At 44.1% G+C, this 14976-nt stretch overlaps 1 protein-coding gene across 1 annotated transcript in view; it reads right to left on the bottom strand.

Moving 5' to 3' along the window:
- Positions 1-1418: 1418 nt before the first annotated feature.
- Positions 1419-14976, bottom strand: part of LOC130283728 (uncharacterized) — a 43360-nt gene continuing 29802 nt past the window's right edge. Inside the window, exon 2 of the mRNA XM_056533187.1 lies at positions 1419-2438. Coding sequence (XP_056389162.1) covers positions 1865-2438 — 574 coding nt within the window. The 3' untranslated portion in view covers positions 1419-1864. The remainder of the gene's footprint in view (positions 2439-14976) is intronic.

The following is a 14976-nucleotide window of genomic DNA, read 5'->3' as shown; positions in this document are numbered from 1 at the left end:
AGCGTATGTGGTAGTCTCCTGTCTTTTGTGCACCTAATTTATCAAAGGTCTCACAGCCCTTGATAAATTCTGTGCTCAGACTTCAGGGTCTGCAGCTTAAACTGCTTTTAGACCTGCTCCAACATGGTCTGACATTTCAGTGTATTTTGGGCAGATGCGACTTGTCGCACAAAAGTCACACTTGATAAATTCAGCACCAATGCATTTTCCAATGCATTTCCGTCTAAAATAGACTTGCATGCATCATGTTCTAAAAATTCTCTACAGCAAAAGTCGCAGAAAAGTCACACATGTTTAGACTGCGACTTTCTGTGCGACAAATTTAGACAGGAAAAAACTGTCTAAATCCTTTGATAAATCTCCCCCTATGTTTCTATGTGGTGTCACAAGCCAACGGAACTGCATCCAATGTTCTAAACGAACGCCGGGTGCAGCAGGGAGATCGCGGGGGTCCCCAGCGGTGAGACCTCCATGATCAGACATCTTATCCCCTATCCTTTGGATAGGGGATAACATGTCTTGGGGAGGAGTACCTCTTTAAACATTTTCCAAAAGGACACCATTTTTGAATATGTTAGAAGACTTAGATTATAGGCACATTAACATATATGTTGAGAGATTTTCCTGCAAACATGTTGTGACTTTAGCCCAATTCTACCATATGATATGTGTTTAGAGTATGAAAATGAATGATAATAATAACAGTAGGAAGAACACAAAACATTACTTTTAATGTTAACAGTTACCTTTTTTCGCATATCCTGGGCTTATGTTATGAACTGTGTTCAAAACTGATTATCAAATGAAGTTCACACTAGGGGATGTTGAATTATTGAAACATATTTTATACTGATGGAAATGCACTCTGTCTTGTAAATGACTCTCTGTACTCAAATATTGGAGGAGGTAGAGTAGATAATATAAAAGAATAATTTATATCTATTGAGACCATATCTAGTCTCTCATCTGATATTGTAATACTACAATTAGACTGAAATTTATCAGAAGAATATTTTAATTGAGGATATAAGTTTTAAAACTATGCACACCAACATCAGGTTACATTTTCAAGTTACACAAGGTATTCTGGAATTACATTAGTGCCCAGTGAACCACGTTTACCATCATGTCTTTAACAAACCACCTTTACAGATTGTGGCTTCATCCTAAATCAAAAGGGGTATGTAGAGACACAGCGATACACTGAACAATCAGGCTGTCAATGGGCTGTCTGAAGCCCAACAAGTATTGTACACAGGTCCTTTTTAATGGGACCAAAGCACAATTTATGATGGGTGTTAGACAGTTGCCTTAGCAGTTGGAGTTATGTCTCTTCTTCCCTAGTTTGGCACAGACTAGTTGAAATGTGGAAAATGTACCTTTTCTGAAATTTTCATTTCCTGGAATCCGTGGCAGCATGCAATGGGTTAATGCTTCTTCATTGACTTAGAAGTTAGCACAAGCAATAGAGACAAGTAATTAGCTTAACAAGGTCCAGCCTCCTAGAAAGACCCTTAAACACAAGAAACAGGCATATTTTTTGCTGCAGTGAATACATTTATTTGGTGGGTATACTTGTGCTGCCACAGATTCCAGGAAATGAAAATTTCAGAAAAGGTAAATTTTCCACTTCCTGTTCATCCGTGGCAGCACACAATGGGACAGTCCCAGCAGTAATAAGAAACCGAAAAAAGGGGGGGGGGGATACTCTTCATCGGCAACCAGCTCCTTGGATAACACTCAAGCCGAAGGCTGGTCCCTGAGAGGCTGCGACATGCAATCTGTAGTGCTTGGTGAAGGTCGTAGATGATGCCCATGTGGCTGCTCTGCATATCTGGTCCATAGGGATATGGTGCCTTTCTGCTCAAGAAGCTGTTGTTGATCTTGCAGAATGAGCTCTATGTTTGAGTGGTGACTGAATCCCTTCCATAGAGTACCACAATGTGATGACATCTCTAAGCCACTTAGCCAATGTGGATTTACTTGCCTTCTTACCCTTATTCGGGCCATAAAATTGGAGGAACAGTCCTTCCGATAACCTGAAAGATGCTGTCTTTTCCAGATAGATCATTATCGCCCTCTTCACATCTAATAAGGGCATGTCCCTTCTTGAGAGGTGCAAACTGGAAGAACTATCTTGATTTAATTTTGCTTCTGATGATACCTTAGGCAGGAACCCTGGCATAGTGCCGAGAACTACAACGTCAGCGAGAAGCCTTAGGTATGGTTCCTTGCTAGATAATGCTTGTAACTCGCTGACCCTTCTGGCCGAGGTGATGGCAATCAAGAAGATAGTCATGACAGAAGCATGTTTTAGGGAAGTCTTATCCAGGGGTTCAAAAGGCTGCTCACAAAGATGTTTCAGAACAAGAGGCAGGTCCCATGATGGAATAGGGTCATGGTAAGAAGGCTGATGTTTGAAGATGGCTTTAAAGAATCTGGAGACAAGAGGATTATTTGCAAAAACTCTTTACAATAGACATGTGCACAACCCAAAAATTTTGTTTTGTTTGGTTTTTTTTTTCGGATAAAGATTTTTTCGGTTCTGTTAAACCTTCGGGATACAGTAATACATTTTATTCTGTTTTCAGATGCATTTGTATATTTTTTGGGTTCTATTTGGAAACTGTACGGCTTTCGGATGAATTCGTTATTTTGGATCTATTCGTTATACATGTCGTTAGTTTTATTTAAGTATTCGGTCAATTTTGTTATTCATTTAATGGTTATTGGAGTTGGAAATTCCTTTTTTAATAAAATTCCATAGGGTACCATTAAAAAACTAAAATAAAAAAGATTCAGTAGTGAAGGAAAAAATTGTATCTAACGAAATGTATCTTTTTCATAGCAAAATTTGTATGCATTTTTAAGCAGAGATCAATTTATGCGGGCGGGTAGGGCACTAAAAATTTTTAGGTAGTACTACTACTCCAAGCATGGAACACACTGTTCCATGATGGGAGTAGTAGTACCTGTACTAATTGACTGATCGCCCTTTGCGATCCTCCTGTATAATTTATAGATGCGGCCAGCCGCTCTACGTATATATACACCTTTTCATATTTCCCGCAGAGAGCTGTGATTGGCCAGATGGTTCCAGCAAATCACAACTCTGTGAGAAATATGAATATGTATATAAATATGTTAGTGCAGGGGACCAGAGAATAGCATCCGCATCTATACATTATACAGGACGATCACAGCGGATGTCCGGAGTGATATCCACTGTGATCTTTCCTTAACTGCAGGTACTACTACTCCCAACTGTTACGCCGAGCGCTCCGGGTCCCCGCTCCTCCCCGGAGCGCTCGCTACACTCTCCCCGCTGCAGCGCTCCGGTCAGATCCACTGACCCGGGGCGCTGCGATTCCGCTTCCAGCCGGGATGCGATTCGCGATGCGGGTAGCGCCCGCTCGCGATGCGCACCCCGGCTCCCGTACCTGACTCGCTCTCCCTCGGTCCTGTCCCGGCGCGCGCGGCCCCGCTCCCTAGGGCGCGCGCGCGCCGGGTCTTTGCGATTTAAAGGGCCACTGCGCCGCTGATTGGCGCAGTGATTCCAATTAGTGTCTTCACCTGTGCACTTCCCTATATCACCTCACTTCCCCTGCACTTCCTTGCCGGATCTTGTTGCCATTGTGCCAGTGAAAGCGTTTCCTTGTGTGTTCCTAGCCTGTGTTCCAGACCTCCTGCCGTTGCCCCTGACTACGATCCTTGCTGCCTGCCCCGACCTTCTGCTACGTCCGACCTTGCTTCTGTCTACTCCCTTGTACCGCGCCTATCTTCAGCAGCCTGAGAGGTGAGCCGTTGCTAGTGGATACGACCTGGTCACTACCGCCGCAGCAAGACCATCCCGCTTTGCGGCGGGCTCTGGTGAAAACCAGTAGTGACTTAGAACCGGTCCACTAGCACGGTCCACGCCAATCCCTCTCTGGCACAGAGGATCCACTACCTGCCAGCCGGCATCGTGACAGTAGATCCGGCCATGGATCCCGCTGAAGTTCCTCTGCCAGTTGTCGCTGACCTCACCACGGTGGTCGCCCAGCAGTCATCTCCTCCGCCAGCTCCTGCACCTCCTCCGCAGCGAGTGGCCGCTCCTGGTCTACGCCTATCCTTGCCGGATAAATTTGATGGGGACTCTAAGTTTTGCCGTGGCTTTCTTTCCCAATGTTCCCTGCATCTGGAGATGATGTCGGACCTGTTTCCCACTGAAAGGTCTAAGGTGGCTTTCGTAGTCAGCCTTCTGTCTGGAAAAGCCCTGTCTTGGGCCACACCGCTCTGGGACCGCAATGACCCCGTCACTGCCTCCGTACACTCCTTCTTCTCGGAAATCCGAAGTGTCTTTGAGGAACCTGCCCGAGCCTCTTCTGCTGAGACTGCCCTGTTGAACCTGGTCCAGGGTAATTCTTCCGTTGGCGAGTATGCCGTACAATTCCGTACTCTTGCTTCAGAATTATCCTGGAACAATGAGGCCCTCTGCGCGACCTTTAAAAAAGGCCTATCCAGCAACATTAAAGATGTTCTGGCCGCACGAGAAATGCCTGCTAATCTTCATGAACTTATTCACCTAGCCACTCGCATTGACATGCGTTTTTCCGAAAGGCGTCAGGAGCTCCGCCAAGATATGGACTCTGTTCGCACGAGGCGTTTCTTCTCCTCGGCTCCTCTCTCCTCTGGTCCCCTGCAATCTGTTCCTGTGCCTCCCGCCGTGGAGGCTATGCAGGTCGACCGGTCTCGCCTGACACCTCAAGAGAGGACACGACGCCGCATGGAGAACCTCTGCCTGTACTGTGCTAGTACCGAACACTTCCTGAGGGATTGTCCTATCCGTCCTCCCCGCCTGGAAAGACGTACGCTGACTCCGCACAAAGGTGAGACAATCCTTGATGTCTACTCTGCTTCTCCACGTCTTACTGTGCCTGTGCGGATGTCTGCCTCTGCCTTCTCCTTCTCTACTGTGGCCTTCTTGGACTCTGGATCTGCAGGAAATTTTATTTTGGCCTCTCTCGTCAACAGGTTCAACATCCCAGTGACCAGTCTCGCCAGACCCCTTTACATCAATTGTGTAAACAATGAAAGATTGGACTGTACCATACGTTTCCGCACGGAGCCCCTTCTAATGAGCATCGGATCTCATCACGAGAGGATTGAACTTTTGGTCCTCCCCAATTGCACCTCGGAAATTCTCCTTGGACTTCCCTGGCTTCAACTTCATTCCCCAACCCTGGATTGGTCCACTGGGGAGATCAAGAGTTGGGGGCCCTCTTGTTCCAAGGACTGTCTAAAACCGGTTCCCAGTAACCCTTGCCGTGACTCTGTGGTTCCTCCAGTAACCGGTCTCCCTAAGGCCTATATGGACTTCGCGGATGTTTTCTGCAAAAAACAAGCGGAGACTCTACCTCCTCACAGGCCTTATGATTGTCCTATCGACCTCCTCCCGGGCACTACTCCACCCCGGGGCAGAATTTATCCTCTCTCTGCCCCAGAGACTCTTGCCATGTCTGAATACGTCCAGGAAAATTTAAAAAAGGGCTTTATCCGTAAATCCTCCTCTCCTGCCGGAGCCGGATTTTTCTTTGTGTCCAAAAAAGATGGCTCCCTACGTCCTTGCATTGACTACCGCGGTCTTAATAAAATCACGGTTAAGAACCGCTACCCCCTACCCCTCATCTCTGAACTCTTTGATCGCCTCCAAGGTGCCCACATCTTTACTAAATTGGACTTAAGAGGCGCCTATAACCTCATCCGCATCAGAGAGGGGGATGAGTGGAAAACAGCATTTAACACCAGAGATGGACACTTTGAGTATCTGGTCATGCCCTTTGGCCTGTGCAACGCCCCTGCTGTCTTCCAAGACTTTGTTAATGAAATTTTTCGTGATCTGTTATACTCCTGTGTTGTTGTATATCTGGATGATATCCTAATTTTTTCGGCCAATCTAGAAGAACACCGCCAGCATGTCCGTATGGTTCTTCAGAGACTTCGTGACAATCAACTCTATGCTAAAATTGAGAAATGTCTGTTTGAATGCCAATCTCTTCCTTTTCTAGGATATTTGGTCTCTGGCCAGGGACTACAAATGGATCCAGACAAACTCTCTGCCGTCTTAGATTGGCCACGCCCCTCCGGACTCCGTGCTATCCAACGCTTTTTGGGGTTCGCCAATTATTACAGGCAATTTATTCCACATTTTTCTACCCTTGTGGCTCCTATCGTGGCTTTAACCAAAAAAAATGCCGATCCCAAGTCCTGGCCTCCTCAAGCGGAAGACGCCTTTAAACGACTCAAGTCTGCCTTTTCTTCGGCTCCCGTGCTCTCCAGACCTGACCCTTCCAAACCCTTCCTACTGGAGGTTGATGCCTCCTCAGTGGGAGCTGGAGCTGTTCTTCTACAGAAAAATTCTTCCGGGCATGCCGTCACTTGTGGTTTTTTTTCTAGGACCTTCTCTCCGGCGGAGAGGAACTACTCCATCGGGGATCGAGAGCTTCTAGCCATTAAATTAGCACTTGAGGAATGGAGGCATCTGCTGGAGGGATCAAGATTTCCAGTTATTATTTACACCGACCACAAGAACCTCTCCTACCTCCAGTCTGCCCAACGGCTGAATCCTCGCCAGGCCCGGTGGTCTCTGTTCTTTGCCCGGTTTAATTTTGAGATTCACTTTCGTCCTGCCGATAAGAACATTAGGGCCGATGCTCTCTCTCGTTCCTCGGATGCCTCAGAAGTTGAACTCTCTCCGCAACACATCATTCCACCTGACTGCCTGATCTCCACTTCTCCTGCCTTCATCAGGCAAACTCCTCCAGGAAAGACCTTTGTTTCTCCACGCCAACGCCTCGGAATCCTCAAATGGGGTCACTCCTCCCATCTCGCAGGTCATGTGGGCATCAAGAAATCTCTGCAACTCATCTCCCGCTTCTATTGGTGGCCGACTCTGGAGACGGATGTTGTGGACTTTGTGCGAGCCTGCACTATCTGTGCCCGGGATAAGACTCCTCGCCAGAAGCCCGCTGGTTTTCTTCATCCCCTGCCTGTCCCCGAACAGCCTTGGTCTCTGATTGGTATGGATTTTATTACTGATTTACCCCCTTCCCGTGGCAACACTGTTATTTGGGTGGTCGTTGATCGATTCTCCAAAATGGCACATTTCATCCCTCTTCCTGGTCTTCCTTCAGCGCCTCAGTTGGCTAAACAATTTTTTGTACACATTTTTCGTCTTCACGGGTTGCCTACGCAGATCGTCTCGGATAGAGGTGTCCAATTCGTGTCTAAATTCTGGAGGGCTCTCTGTAAACAACTCAAGATTAAATTAAATTTTTCTTCTGCATATCATCCCCAGTCCAATGGACAAGTAGAAAGAATTAACCAGGTCTTGGGTGATTATTTGCGACATTTTGTTTCCTCCCGCCAGGATGACTGGGCAGATCTCCTTCCATGGGCCGAATTCTCGTATAACTTCAGAGTCTCTGAATCTTCCTCCAAATCCCCATTTTTCGTGGTGTACTGCCGTCACCCTCTTCCCCCCCTCCCTACCCCCTTGCCCTCTGGTCTACCCGCTGTGGATGAAATTTCTCGTGACCTTTCCATCATATGGAGAGAGACCCAAAATTCTCTCTTACAGGCTTCATCACGCATGAAGAAGTTCGCAGATAAGAAAAGAAGAGCTCCTCCCGTTTTTTCCCCTGGAGACAAGGTATGGCTCTCCGCTAAATATGTCCGCTTCCGTGTCCCTAGCTACAAGTTGGGACCACGCTATCTTGGTCCTTTCAAAGTTTTGTGTCAAATTAATCCTGTCTCTTACAAACTTCTTCTTCCTCCTTCTCTTCGTATCCCTAATGCCTTTCACGTCTCTCTTCTTAAACCACTCATCCTCAACCGTTTTTCTCCCAAATCTGTTCCTCCCACTCCTGTTTCCGGCTCCTCGGACATCTTCTCTGTCAAAGAGATCTTAGCCTCTAAAAAGGTCAGAGGGAAAACTTTTTTTTTAGTGGACTGGGAGGGTTGTGGTCCTGAAGAGAGATCCTGGGAACCTGAGGACAACATCCTAGACAAAAGTCTGCTCCTCAGGTTCTCAGGCTCTAAGAAGAGGGGGAGACCCAAGGGGGGGGGTACTGTTACGCCGAGCGCTCCGGGTCCCCGCTCCTCCCCGGAGCGCTCGCTACACTCTCCCCGCTGCAGCGCTCCGGTCAGATCCACTGACCCGGGGCGCTGCGATTCCGCTTCCAGCCGGGATGCGATTCGCGATGCGGGTAGCGCCCGCTCGCGATGCGCACCCCGGCTCCCGTACCTGACTCGCTCTCCCTCGGTCCTGTCCCGGCGCGCGCGGCCCCGCTCCCTAGGGCGCGCGCGCGCCGGGTCTTTGCGATTTAAAGGGCCACTGCGCCGCTGATTGGCGCAGTGATTCCAATTAGTGTCTTCACCTGTGCACTTCCCTATATCACCTCACTTCCCCTGCACTTCCTTGCCGGATCTTGTTGCCATTGTGCCAGTGAAAGCGTTTCCTTGTGTGTTCCTAGCCTGTGTTCCAGACCTCCTGCCGTTGCCCCTGACTACGATCCTTGCTGCCTGCCCCGACCTTCTGCTACGTCCGACCTTGCTTCTGTCTACTCCCTTGTACCGCGCCTATCTTCAGCAGCCTGAGAGGTGAGCCGTTGCTAGTGGATACGACCTGGTCACTACCGCCGCAGCAAGACCATCCCGCTTTGCGGCGGGCTCTGGTGAAAACCAGTAGTGACTTAGAACCGGTCCACTAGCACGGTCCACGCCAATCCCTCTCTGGCACAGAGGATCCACTACCTGCCAGCCGGCATCGTGACACCAACATGGAGCACACTCTTTTCCATGCTGGAAGCTGTAGTTCCTGCATTAATAGACAGATCGCAGTTACACTCGCTGCAATCTTTCTATTAATGCAGTTACTACAGCTCCCAGCATGGAGAAGAGTGTGCTCCATGTTGGGAGTAGTAGTACCTGCAGGTAAGAACATATCACAGCGTGTATCACTACTGACACCCAATGTGATCTTCCTGTCTATTGCAGAGATCCAGAGCGGTTGTATACAGCGTTCACATCTCTGCACTGTACTCCGGCCACTTATTCATTCATATTTCCCTCAGAGCTGTAATTGGCTGCAACCATCTGGCCAATCACCACTCTGGGCGGAAAATATGAATGAGTGATGTTCTATTTACATCACTGGCCGGAGTATAATGCATAGATGTGAGCGCTGTATAGAGCCGCTCTGCTTCTCTGCTATATTATGAACGATCGCATCGGGTGTCACGACTAACACCCGGGGCAATATGTTTATTAGGATAGGTCAGGGCTCAAGTCCTGCAGGAACGCATGGGAACGGAGTTCCTGCACTTTTTTCACAGCAGGAACCCTGTTCCCATTAGCAGGAGTCCTGCAGGACCAGCCCTTAAGTGGAAATCTTGAATGAGTTCCCACACTTTTTTTTTCCATGACTTGACCGGTATAGGTACTACTACTCTCAGCATGGAACAGTCTGTAGTACAACCTAAAAAATTTAAAAAATAGAGAAAAAAAAGTGAAACACACACTTTATTAAATGGTCCCTTGCTTCTAAATGAAAACTAATTTTGTTTTACCAAAAATAACATTTGTTTTTCACAATTTTGTAGGCATGTACAATTTGTTTTGTTATGAATTCGGATTCATTCGGATGTAAATATTTCGTACATTCGGATCAATCCAAATGTACGAAATATGAACAATTCGGACGAAAACTAATTACGTCCGAAAAGAATTGCACATGTCTAGAAACTACACCCCTCATGTAATGTATTAAGGGGTACAGTGAGAATTTACGCCCCACAGGTGTCTGACAGATGTTTGGAACAGTGGTCTGTGAAAATGAAAAATGTAATTTTTCATTTGCTTAGCTCACTGTTCCAATGGCGCTCCTCCTCTTCTGAGCATTGTAGTTCGCCCGCAGAGCACTTGACGTCCACACATGGGGTATTTCCATACTCAGAAGAAATGGGGTAACACATTTTGGGGGTCATTTTCTCCTATTACCCCTTGTAAAAATGTAAAACCTGAAAACATTTAGTTTTTTTAATTTACACATCCAACTTTAACAAAAAGTTGTGAAATACCTGTGAGGTGTTAAGGCTCCCTGTACCCCTTGTTACGTTCCTTGAGGGGTGTAGTTTCCAAAATAGTATGCCAAGTGTTTTTTTTTTTTTTTGCTGTTCTAGCACCATAGGGGCTTCCTAAATGCGACATGCCCCCAAAAACCATTTCAGCAAAATTTGCTTTCCAAAAGTCAAATGTGACTCCTTCTCTTCTGAGTATTGTAGTTCGCCCGCAGAGCATTTTACATCCTAACATGGGGTATTTCCATACTCAGAAGAGATGGGGTTACAAATTTTGGGGGGCATTTTCTCCAATTACCCTTTATAAAATTGTAATTTTGGGGAAAAAACTGCACTTTAGTTTTTTTTTTTATTTACATGTCCGACTTTAACAAAAAGTCGTGAAACACCTGTGGGATGTTAAGGCTCACTGGACCCCTTGTTACGTGCCTTAAGGGGTGTAGTTTCCAAAATGGTATGCCATGTGAGGTTTTTTCTGCTGTTCTGGCACCATAGGGGCTTCCTAAATGTGACATGCCCCCCAAAAACCCTTTCAGAAAAACTCACTCTCCAAAATCCCATTATCGCTCCTTCCCTTCTGAGCCCTCTACTGCGCCCGTTAAACACTTGACATACACATATGAGGTATTTCTTTACTCGAGAGAAATTGGGTTACAAATTTTGGGAGAATTTTTCTCCTTTTACCCCTTGTAAAAATTCAATAACTGGGTCTACAAGAACATGCGAGTGTAAAAATGAAGATTTTGAATTTTCTCCTTTACTTTGCTGCTATTCCTGTGAAACACGTAAAGGGTTAACACACTTGCTGAATGTCATTTTGAATACTTTGAGGGGTACAGTTTTTATAATGGGGTCATTTGTAGGGTATTTCTAATATGAAGGCCCTTCAAATCCACTTCAAACCTGAACTTGTCCATGACAAATTCCGATTGTGAAAATTTTCAGAAAAATTGGAAAATTGCTGCTTAACCTTAAAGCCATCTGATGTCTTCCAAAAGTAAAAACATGTCAACTTTATGATGAAAACATAAAGTAGACATATTGTGTTTTTGAATCAAAATATATATTTTTTGGAATGTCTATTTTCCTTACAAGCAGAGAGCTTCAAAGTTTGAAAAATGCTAAATTTTCAATTTTTTCATCAAATTTTGGAGTTTTTCACCAAGAAATTTTACAAGTATCGACAAAATGTTACCACTATCATAAAGCAGAATATGTCAAGAAAAAACAATCTTGGAATCAGAATGAAAGGTAAAAGCATCCCAGAGTTATTAATGCTTAAATTGAAAGTGGTCAGATGTGCAAAAAACGCTCTGGTCCTACAGTGAAAATTGGCCTGGTCCTTAAGGGGTTAAATATTCCATATATATATATATATATATATATATATATATATATATATATATATGTATTCATGTAACCAGTATGTGTTCTGTAAATCTGATAAAAGGAGGAATTTACCTGGAAATGCATCATTGCTCTGTCTTTGATTGAAATAAAAACCTTCAAAACTTTAAATCTTTACTGTGAAAATGTCCACTACTTGGGAACATCTTCTGGCAGCACCAGTTGGAGCAGTTTGTTCTAGCAACTCTAACCTCCTGTGGGTTGCGATGTGGAGCAAGTTGTACTTTGCAGACTTTTTGGGTGGAAATGCTGTTTAAAGGAACTCACTAATCAAAACAGATGCACTGAGTTATGTCTAATTCAGGCATTAGGGGATAGTGCATGACAGGGAGATTCCAAGAAACTCAGCAAACTACTGTGTCATGCACCAACCTATTTAGGCCCTGCTCTACACACAAAAAGGGGTATGAGTTGTTCCTGCACTGTTTCTTTAGTACCTCTTCACATAAGAAAAAAAAAATCTGTACACAGTAGGATAAAAATATCAATTATTAAACTGAATAAAATGTTTAATAATCAAAGAAATTTAATAATTAAACATTTTATAATAAGTTGTTGATATTTTTTACTTACCAAATCCCTTGTGCTGCACTATTCAGTACATTAAAAGGAGAATAAAACTTAAAAGGATTTCTCAAGTCAATAAAGTGTTTTATTTTGATAGAATGTGTTAAACCTGGCCTTTACTGGGCATAAAAATATGTTTAAGACATACATTAAAAGAAAATTGCTCCTTTAATCTACTTGGGTTCTCTAGGAAACATGAAGCGCGGGGTGCGTCTGAAGGTGAACAGGGAGTTAACTCAACAAAGAGAATAATTATATAAAGAGAATTTTAGGTTAATTGAATTAATAGATATTCATTTATTATGTTTTATGGTGAACTCATAAAATAGTTCAAAGCTTTATGTGACTGTCAATTGTGATATATAGGAGGAATACACATAGATATCTAATGGTTCGTTTAAGTTAAGCCTCTTTTGTGCCTAATATATGGACTTCCTTAATGGAAAGAAGAATATTAGATACCACAAACTATTAACAAATGTGACCTATCGCCTTCAAATAGTCGTTATGTATAGAAAAAATTTTTAAAAAAATAATCTGAAAAGAGGTATGAATAGTGTACAGAAAGTTGATTTAATGTCTTAATAAAGCTCAAGGGTAGCAAAATATACAATACAACACAATGTTAATCTGGGGCTATGTGGGGCTGTGTATTACTTGTCACACACAGGATAATTCCCAGAAGCAACAAACACAAATCATGTATATAATAAAGCAGTATGAAACATAAAGGGGATTTTTTCCCTTATCTTATCACCCAATTCCTGACATACGTTTCTGCCCCCAAATGGCAGCGTCCTCAGTGGAATCATGTCTAACTAGTGGTGAAACTGAAAAACTATGTGGCCTACATGTCTTATTAGACTGTAAGTAGTTTGCTCCATGCCTCCTGGCTGATTGTCTCCAAACTCCAGCACATGGATATAGGAGGTTCACATATTATAAAGAACGCAACCCAGGTTGGTAGGGCTGATAAGAATTCGGGCTCTAATCCTGCAGTGGCAGGATGTCAGATCAGTTCACTGGCTGGGCTGGGCCATTTTATTGGCACCTTTATATATTTTTTTGTTTACCCTTCCTAATAGATCTATTTTTGACTTTTACCTCACAAATTGCAGTGGCAGATATAAAAAAAAAAAAAATGCCAGAAAATCCTGTGTAGAAACCTAGCCTTAGGCATGCTAATTTTTGGCCAGTGAGTCCAAGGGCATAACTGTGACAGGCTTTTTGGTACAGCTTTTATTCTTTAAAGGGGTACTCCAGTGGAATTTTTTTTTAATCAACTGGTGCAAGAAAGTTAAACAGATTTGTAAATTACTTCTATTAAAAAATGTTAATCCTTCTAGTACTTATCAGCTGCTCTATGATAAAGAAAGTTCTATTCTTTTTGAATTTCTTTTCTGTCTGACCACAGTGCTCTCTGCTGACACCTTTGTCCATGCCAGGAATTGTCCAGAGCAGGAAAGGTTTGCTATGGGGATTTGCTCCTGTTCAGGAAAGTTCCTGACATGGACAGAGATGTCAGCAGAGAGCATTGTGGTCAGACAGAAGATAACTTCCTGTGGAGCATACAGCAGCTAAGTGCTGGAAGGATTAAAGGAGTAGTGTACTGAAAAGAATGTCACCTCCGTGGTGCCCATGCTTCAGAAAAAAAAGAAAAGAAACTCACCTTCCTCCGTTCCCTTGTAGCACCGCTACAACTGTTCAGTCCACTGGGCCAGTCTTCTTCCTTCTTCCATGTGCACAGATCGTCACAGTGCGCTCAGCCTATCACCAACCACAGCGATGTCCTGCCTCGGCTGGTGATAGGCTGTGCGCAGTGTGACGATGCGTGCCCACAGAGGAAGGAAGATGGCCTGACCTGACTGAATAGCTGTAGCAGCGCACCGGGGGAAAAGGAAGGTGAGGAAAAGTTTATTTTCTTTTTTTCTGCACCTGGGCACAACGGAGTGAAAATTATTTTCAGTACACTTTTTTTTTCCTTCTTGTTGTTTAAATCTTATACTTGGAGGTATATAAACTCAACATTTAATGCACCTTGATCACTTTCTAGGCAGCATTAAGGTTCACCTGTGAGGCCAGCAACACATCAGCCAACTTGGGTAGGGCTCATAGCCTTCCTTCCATTGTATGTGTGCCCAGCCACACTGGAGATAACTGGGAGAAGACTGTGAGTCGGACCTAATGCTGCTGTAATTGCTCACTGGCCCCTGGTATTTCCCATACGGCACAGGTAGGTTTAGTGTTAGGTCCCGTGCCACTTGGGAAACCTTGGCGTTGGTGTGTGGGCTCAGGTATGTCCTTCATATAAGGATATACTGGCTATTGTCTCAATTTTAACATCAGTTTGAGGGTTAGCCAAAGTCATTGTCTATATCTACCACAGTAGTGCACCTAAATGTATGTATTACAGTGCCTTACTCCTTTAAGATTTTTAAATACAAGAAATTTGCAAATATGTTTACCTTCTGGCACCACTTGATCTAAAAAAAATGCAAAAAATAAGCCATCATATGTATTTTTAGGTGCAAAATTGAAAGAGTTATGATTTTTTAAAGGTAAGGAGGAAAAAACGAAAATGCAAAAACGGAAAAACCCCGGGTCCTTAAGGGATTAAGCAAAAAAAAAAAAAGAGGTATGCAGGGTATTTGTAGAGTGTACTGTTACCAGTGACAGATGTAATGCAGACATCTAAAGAACAGTGATGTGCTGGAAACAAGATAACAATTGCATAATAGTCAAATGCAGGAGATAAGATTTGATCCTTGTTAAAATGTACATGGAGAGAGGATGAGATTATAAGGATATAATAAACTAACACAGATAATCAATATTTACTTAATGTTTGCACTGTGCTCGGTCCATGGGAAAAATGATATTACAT

Source organism: Hyla sarda, chromosome 1 (genome assembly GCF_029499605.1).
Source record: "Hyla sarda isolate aHylSar1 chromosome 1, aHylSar1.hap1, whole genome shotgun sequence".
In the NCBI taxonomy this organism is placed as follows: domain Eukaryota; kingdom Metazoa; phylum Chordata; class Amphibia; order Anura; family Hylidae; genus Hyla; species Hyla sarda.
This window is presented reverse-complemented; position numbering and strand designations above follow the sequence as displayed.